This window comes from Ranitomeya variabilis, chromosome 4 (genome assembly GCF_051348905.1).
Source record: "Ranitomeya variabilis isolate aRanVar5 chromosome 4, aRanVar5.hap1, whole genome shotgun sequence".
Lineage (NCBI taxonomy): Eukaryota > Metazoa > Chordata > Amphibia > Anura > Dendrobatidae > Ranitomeya > Ranitomeya variabilis.
Genome location: NC_135235.1, coordinates 152,430,980 through 152,439,343, shown reverse-complemented (window position 1 = coordinate 152,439,343; position 8,364 = coordinate 152,430,980). Strand labels below are relative to the sequence as shown.

At 40.3% G+C, this 8,364-nt stretch overlaps 1 protein-coding gene across 1 annotated transcript; it reads right to left on the bottom strand.

Annotated features, from left to right (window-relative positions):
- Positions 1 to 1,698: 1,698 nt before the first annotated feature.
- On the bottom strand, positions 1,699 to 3,752 carry LOC143768541 (uncharacterized). Its single transcript, XM_077257188.1, has 3 exons — positions 3,430 to 3,752; positions 2,817 to 2,855; positions 1,699 to 1,860 (listed from the first exon to the last, which is right to left on the bottom strand). Exons 1-3 carry the CDS (start codon positions 3,680 to 3,682, stop codon positions 1,799 to 1,801), a joined length of 354 nt encoding a protein of 117 aa, XP_077113303.1. The 5' UTR covers positions 3,683 to 3,752; the 3' UTR covers positions 1,699 to 1,798.
- Between the last annotated feature and the right edge of the window lie 4,612 nt (positions 3,753 to 8,364).

Below are 8,364 nucleotides of genomic sequence, written 5' to 3'. Positions count from 1 at the left end.
GATCCCGGTCAGATGCCTCTCACCCAGCCAATCCAGATCTCCACTTTGCACTGATGAGGGGCAGTACCCCCAAACACAGTGTCTGCAAATTGAGATTCAGGTTTGGCTATTATCCTAAGTCATGTGACAAGGCTCGTTAAAGGGTTGACATTGACTGTTAGAATTGCCACTTTCAATAGGTGGCACTAGACTTCAAGTCCTCTTCCTCTCTGAAGAGACAATTTGCATATCTCTTTAGCAGGCACAGCCAAGCACAGGGCCATGTATGCTAGCTGTGACATGGCTGGGCCGTCACACACGATTAAGTGCAATGCTGTCCAGCAGACGAAGAAGCTGGCAGCCCTTCACATCTGCTAGGGTAGTGTCTCATGGGACATATGCCCCTCGACCTTGACTCACGCATTGCCACGATTTGGCAGTCTGCAGACACATACACTGCTTGAAGACTTTTACATTGAAAATGGACAGCCCCTTTAATATGACGATAGCTTTTACTCTAAATTTAATAAGAAGAATGGCTCATAAGAATAACCCAATTAATTACAATCATCGTTCTAATTATTTATTTCAGTAAAGTTAAATTCACCCATACGTTATATAAAGGCTTTTATCTTGCATAATGATTGGGGCATTGAAGAAGGAAAAATCCAGGAGGTGTTTTCACAATATAATATATGGCCAAGGGAAAATATGATGTAGTACATGCCAGCTATTCAAATGAGTAATACAAATATCAATCGAGACTGCCAGATCTAGAGACACTCTGTCAGTCATGGCCCCCTATATAATGTCCACATATTCAAAATATGCATTTGGATAAGAATAGTTAGGATGAGCACTTGATGATGCTAACTCTTGACTTTGAGCTCAATCATCTCAACAAATCTACAAATGTCAAATGCCCTGGTGATCTATACACACATTTATCTACCGTATCTACCGTATCTATCTATCTATCTATCTATCTATCTATCTATCTATCTATCTATCTATCTATCTATCTATCTATCTCTATAGATTAGAGGCAGCTCACCGTTCAAGTGAAAAAAGCTTCTTATTTAATGGCTCAACATGGCAATGTTGGGCCATTAAATAAGAAGCTTTGATTTCGCTTCAATGGTGTGCTGCCCCCAAATCTTTAGACTAATATTTAAGGTTTGCTAAATACCTGGTGGGCCTTGTACCAAAATACCTCTTATCTGTGCTGTACTTAACTTTTATTTTTTTCTATCTATCTATCTATCTATCTATCTATCTATCTATCTATCTATCTATCTATCTATCTATCATCTGTCTATCTATTATCTATATATTTATCCATTATCTATCCATCTATCTATGATCTGTCTATCTATTATCTATCTATATATCTATCCATTATCTATCTATCTATGGCTCAGTGGTTAGCACTGCAGCTTTGCAGCGCCGGAGTCCTGGGTTCAAATCCTACCAAGGACAACATCTGCAAGGAGTTTGTATGTTCTCCTCGTGTTAGCGTGGGTTTCCTCCGGGTACTCAGGTTTCCTCCCACATTCCAAAGACATACTGATAGGGAATTTAGATTGTGAGCCCCATCGGGGACAACAATGATAATGTGTGTAAAGCGCTGCGGAATATGTTAGCACTATATAAAAATAAAGAGTATCTCTCTTACAATGTTAGTGTTGATGTGATAAGTAAATACCATTCAGTCAAGTGTTCATTTATTGATCCATTTATTGAGTATATTATGCATATTAACCATTACTGTTCCACAAGCTGCTTGTTTGAAACAAGGTTTTTATCACTCCTGCAATTTTTACTTTTTGACTCCCTGTTGTTGTTTTTGGCAGGGGTCAGCTGGGCAAGGGTTGCAGGGATCTGTAAAAAAGACAACAATAAATTAATTGTACAAAAATAGATTTTTTATGTTCAATCTACATAATAGAAAACTGATGCTGCATGACTCTGCATTGTCAATGGAATTTGCAGGATGAATTATAAAGAAGCCTTCCTTTTTACAGGTAAACCTGTGAGAAAGTGCATGTAATGTAGTGTGAGTGTATTAATATAGTTACCTATATCCACTTTCTCCGGGATCCAGCGCCATTCTTCTCCTCTTGTCAGTGGCCTCACTGACAAGAGGCTATCCTGATCACTCTATGCGCTATGTTTGTGCCACAAGTCTCCTTTACAATGTAAGCCTATGGAGCGTCGTTCTGAGCCTTGTTCTAACACTCCATAGACTTACATTGTAAAAGCCACTTCCAGGTCATAAAAGTGTGACATGGAGAGTCCGAAGAGCGGTGATCTCACTCAGAAGAGGAGTGCAGCCGTGCTGGACACAGGAGAAGTGATTATATTAACACACTGACACTGCATTACATACACAGAGGAAATAAAGCAATTCATGTGAGGGATTCTATAAGTTACTGGTTAGAAGCTTATCTAACAATGATGACATATGCTAGTGATTTGCCAGAGGCAGGGATTATTTGCCAATATTTTTTTCCCATAGGGTGGGCCGCCATTAAACCATTTATTAGGTTACACCAGTTGAGGTTATATTCAAGCTTAGCAACAATTTTGTCCACAATATTAATCTATGTATTAAAATACAAATCTTGATCTCTATAAGAATTCAAAGATGTATATGTATGAAATATGGTCCATTAACGAAAAGAGGATCTAGAATTTTAATGAATTATTTAATGTATATAAGAAAGTGGCCTCCTGAGAACTTTAAACAAATGCTAAGACGTACTGTATATTGCAAAACAATTACAAGTAAAGAACAAATGTTTAGTTTTGCAAATTCTAAATTCTTTTTGACTTACCAACACTCTTGTCCTGGCAGACCGGAACTGGTTTGCATGCTAGAAATGAAAATTATATAATTATTAGAAGTAATTTATTAGAAAATGATACATTTGCATAAGAAATCATATGAAGTTAAATATGTGTTCCCCAACCCGTGACTTGGTAACTGTCACAAAACAGACCACGTGAGGAGTTGTAAATTTTTTACAGCTGGTGAGTAATAGATTGAAGACCACCATGTTAAGCTACTTGACCGTCCTTCACTGGTGTAGGTAAATTTAGAAGATAAGAACAGAGGAAGGGTGCGGTTTACGCCATGCAATCTGTGGCTAAAAATGAGCGCTGTTCTACTACATGGGCGCTAATCTGTGGTTATTTAATACCCTGCTTAGACAGACCAATCGTGCTTCCAATGCACAATGCACAATCAGTAAAAGATCATTCTGTGTTCATAGATTGTCCTTGTTCTCGGCAGCACATTCTGAGGCACTGCTCAGGGCAATGATTTTTTTAAGTCAACCAAGAACATTTCACCTATCTGACAAACATTTTTGCTCTTGTTCTAGATAATTGTGCTATGAAATTGCTTTTCAAGATGTTAAGCATATTTTTATGTAGTGGTATACTCACGGTCCTGCTTTTGGCATGGGTCCTGTTTTTGGCACGGGTCCTGCTTTTGGCAAGGGTCCTGCTTTTGGCATGGGTCCTGCTTCTGGCAAGGGTCCTGCTTCTGGCATGGGTCCTGCTTCTGGCAAGGGTCCTGCTTCTGGCATGGGTCCTGTTTCTGGCATGGATCCTGTTTCTGGCATGGGTCTTGCTTTTGGCATGGGTCCTTGCACTGCTGAGACTGGCTGTGCTGGCTATGACCTCCTTTAGCTGACATGGCTGGTAGCAAATTTCACAGGTGGCTTTAAGAATCTAGTAGAGTATTAGCTTGTGTTGAAACCGCTGATCCCGATGCTTTTATACAGAATTTATTTCCTGCCCATTAAAGGGTTAGCTAAAATACCTTGAAAAACCAGTTTGGATTCCTCCTAACCTAACATTATAGTTTTATAAGGATACCATTTAGGAAGAAAACTGTTTTATGTTTCATAAAGAAAGGGCGTTTCCTCTTAAGAATTTCACTCAGCACCTGCTAACACCCAAATCATGCACTTTTCAAATATTACTCATTTATTAAGTATTAATTTCCTCACTCTAAAGATGAAACTATGAGCGCATTATCCTTCAGCAATTTTGTTCTTTGATTTTTTTTAAGATGCCCTTAAAGAGTAATACTTTCTGTAATGATATAATTAATTGCAAGAGTTTGCATACTACTAGACAGTCCATGAAGCTGCTATGCAGCGCTGTGGACCGAGGTGCTCACTTCATGTTGGTTTGTCCCCAATTTTAATGTGTGGTGAGAAACTGCACGGCCCTCTCTCCGAAAAGTACTTAGCCGATAGGGAAGTGTATGTGTTTGAGTGTTTCAGTGGTGAAAATAGAGTGAGTATAGGACTCTCAGCTACTTAGAAGTGTGGTAGAATAAAGCAATTTGTAATAGGTTTTCTAAAATATCAGCTCATTAAAAAATACCCCAAGAACATTGTTCAAAATGCATGCTGTATGACCATCATTTTTTTTTATTCCATGAAGTGTTTTAAAGTATAGATGATTGCTTGTCTAATTTTTTTGCCTTTAGGTAGGTTGTGATGGTATAAAATGCAATTTATGACATTATTAAAGTGGTTCTTCACTTTTGGGGGCATTTTTTTTAATTTAAATGCATGTAATTAGGGCTACAATAATTTTTGCAATTAAACATTTTGCATTGTTTGCCTTCCATAGTCTCTGAGTTGCACTGTCTATTACTGGATGCAAACTGAGAATCTGTTAATCATCCCACTATGATGGTCTGCCTGAAAGTTTGTAACTTTAATCCGTCTTTTTTCTGAACTGTTCTGAGCGGATTTATGACCACAGACCTAATCAAAGTTGAATGCGCAGTGAAGAAAGTAGTCTGTAAAAGCCAAATGGTGCAATTTTTTAATAATTTTATTAAGTTGAAGGTCCAATGCAAAACGTACAAAGAGACATCAGCTGGTCCCTTGTTAGGGAACAAGCCAGCATACATATTAATGACCATATTTTATATTATATGGGAAAGCATCAGATTCTCTCTAGCACACTTAACATAAGAAAAAAAATGTACATTAATGACGCCCAATATCAAAACTTATTCTAGCCCCAAATGCATGCATTTAAAGGAGTTTTCCCCACAAACGAAGTTAATTTTAAAGGTGATTTTAATCAATATATTTTGGAATAATAATAACTTCCACAATTGGATGTGCTTAAAAATGTTTCTGTGCTGAGAAAATCTTATAAATATGCCCCTGCTGTGTCTGACCATACAGAAACAGGGTCTGATCATACAACAGATCCTGGACAGGGGAGTTAGCAAAAGAATATACAGACAGGACAGCACAGGATCACAGCTGATTATTTTTGTGAGGTTAATCATTTCCCTGCCTGATTTAAAAAAATGTTTTAGCTCAAAGAAATAATTAATTGTGATAACCTGCTGCCATGTCTATATACTTTTTGTGTCTTACCCTGGCCAGGAGATGTGATGAGATCAGACCATCTTTCTGTACGGTCAGACACAGCCATTACACAGTACACAGTAGGGGCACATTTATAAGATTTTCTCAGTACTGGAACATTGTTTTTAAACACATCCAATTGTGGAAATTATTATTATTCCTAGATCTATGATTAAAATAAACTTTGTTCATGGGACAACCCCTTTAAGTTAAAAATATAAAAAATGTCCTCAAAGGTGGACAACCCTTTTAATATTTGTTTGTTTATTCGTGAGAGCTCCTGGGATCTTTCACAGAGAGCAAAATCCAGAAATATATTTTGGTAACTTACCTAGGAAAGAACAAAAGTATAGGCAGTGCAAAATCAGACATGCCTCCAACAATCATCTGCATATGTCCTCTACAATGGCTTGGACTGGCCCCAAGGAAACAGCTGGGTTCCTCAGTGAAAAATCAAAGATGGAAAATTTTCCAGAAGGAAAGAAATTAAAGGAAAGTGCACTTAATTGTTAACTGTCAGAAGAAATGGTTTATGCAAGGGTTAATGGTGTTAAAGTAATTAAATGTTACATGTTGTCAACGTATTACATTTAAAGGACTCCTGAGAAAGAAAAGTGACATTTATTGGAAACTGACTGGCGCATCATGTGTGGTTTTAGTCCTTAAAACTGTTAGGCCATTGTTGTGAATTCTGTTCTTGGGCTCCCTCCGGTGGTTATCAGTGGTAGCGCTGCTGTCTGTCCTTCACAGCAGTTATCAGGTGTGTCCACTCTGGACTGGGCTATTTAGTCTGGCTTCACCCTTTAGTGAGTGCCAGTTGTCCATTGTATCTGGAGGATTCACATCTCTTCATGGTCTCTCCTGCTTCCTGGTCTTTTCATTAAGATAAGTCCTGCTTGTTTTGCAGCCCACCTTTTGTGGGCCTTATTGTTCAGTGCGTTTCATGTTTTTTCTTGTCCAGCTTAATCTGTGTAAGGATTTATGCAGTCAAGCTGGAATCTCTGGAGAGCCAGATATACCCTCCATGTCTTTAGTTAGATGTGGAGTTTTTGTATTTTCTGTGGTGGATATTTCCTAGTATTTTTAATACTGACCGCATAGTTCTCTGTCCTATCTTTCCTATCTAGCTAGATTGGCCTCCTTTGCTAAATCCTGTTTTCAGCCTGTGTATGTTTTTTCCTCTCCTCTCACAGTCAATATTTGTGGGGGGCTGCCTATCCTTTGGGAATTTTCTCTGAGGCGAGATAGCTTTCCCTTTTCTATCCATAGGGTTAATTAGTCCTCCGGCTGTGTCGAGGTGTCTAGGATCAGTAGGTAGATCCCACGGCTACTTCTAGTTGCGGTGTTAAGTTCAGGGTCCGCGGTCAGTACAGATACCACCTTCTCCAGAGTACGTCTTATGCTGCTCCTAGGCCACCAGATCATAACAGGCCATGTGCACACGTTCAGTATTTTTCGCGTTTTTTTCACATTTTTTCGCTATAAAAACATGAAAAAAACGCTTACATATGCCTCCCATTATTTTCAGTGTTTTCCGCATTTCTTGTGCAAATGTTGCATTTTTTCCCGCAAAAAAATAGCATCGCGGAAAAAAAAGCAACATGTTCATTAAATTTGCGGAATTGCGGGGATTCCGCACACCTAGGAATGCATTGATCTGCTTACTTTCCTCATGTGGCTATGCCCACCATGCGGGAAGTAAGCAGATCATGTGCGGTTGGTACCCAGGGTGGAGGAGAGGAGACTCTCCTCCATGGACTGGGCACCATACAATTGGTAAAAAAAAAGCATTAAAATAAAAAATAGTCATATACTCACCATTAGTGTTGAGCGATACCGTCCGATACTTGAAAGTATCGGTATCGGAAAGTATCGGCCGATACCGGCAAAGTATCGGATCTAATCCGATACCGATACCCGATACCAATACAAGTCAATGGGACTAAAGTATCGGACGGTATCCCTGATGGTTCCCAGGGTCTGAAGGAGAGGAAACTCTCCTTCAGGCCCTGGGATCCATATTAATGTGTAAAATAAAGAATTAAAATAAAAAATATTGATATACTCACCCTCGGACGCAGCCTGCACCTTACCGAGGGAACCGGCAGCCTTCTTTCCTTAAAATGCGTGCGTTTACTGCCTTCCGTGACGTCACGGCTTCTGATTGGTCGCGTGCCGCCCATGTGACCGCGACGCGACCAATCACACAAGCCGTGACGTAATTTTCAGGTCCTGAATGCCTAATTCTAGGCATTCAGGACCTGAAAATTACGTCACGGCTTCTGATTGGTCGCGTGCCGCCCATGTGACCGCGACGCGACCAATCACACAGGCCGTGACATAATTTTCAGGTCCTGAATGCCTAATTCTAGGCATTCAGGACCTGAAAATTACGTCACGGCTTGTGTGATTGGTCGCGTCGCGGTCACATGGGCGGCACGCGACCAATCAGAAGCCGTGACGTAATTTTCAGGTCCTGAATGCCTAGAATTAGGCATTCAGGACCTGAAAATTACGTCACGGCTTGTGTGATTGGTCGCGTCGCGGTCACATGGGCGGCACGCGACCAATCAGAAGCCGTGACGTCACGGAAGGCAGTAAACGCGCGCATTTTAAGCAAAGAAGGCTGCCGGTTCCCTCGGTAAAGTGCAGGCTGCGTCGGAGAGGTGAGTATATCAATATTTTTTATTTTAATTCTTTATTTTACACATTATATCGATCCCGATACCGATTCCCGATACAACAAAAGTATCGGATCTCAGTATCGGAATTCCGATACCGCAAATATCGGCTGATACCCGATACTTGCGGTATCGGAATGCTCAACACTACTCACCATCGATGGCCCCTGGAGTCTTCCCGCCTCTCATCGGTGCACGCTGCCGCTTCCGTTCCTATAGATGGTGTGTGAAGGACCTGCGATGACGTCGCGGTCACATGACCGCGATGACGTCGCGGTCACGTGACCGCGACG

Coding starts and splice junctions, on each gene's coding strand:
- LOC143768541 (XM_077257188.1), bottom strand. CDS start 3,682: ATGTCAGCTAAAGGAGGTCATAGCCAGCACAGCCAGTCTCAGCAGTGC. Junction 2,856..3,429: donor CCCATGCCAAAAGCAGGACC/GTGAGTATACCA, acceptor TTTCATTTCTAG/CATGCAAACCAGTTCCGGTC. Junction 1,861..2,816: donor CTGCCAGGACAAGAGTGTTG/GTAAGTCAAAAA, acceptor TCTTTTTTACAG/ATCCCTGCAACCCTTGCCCA.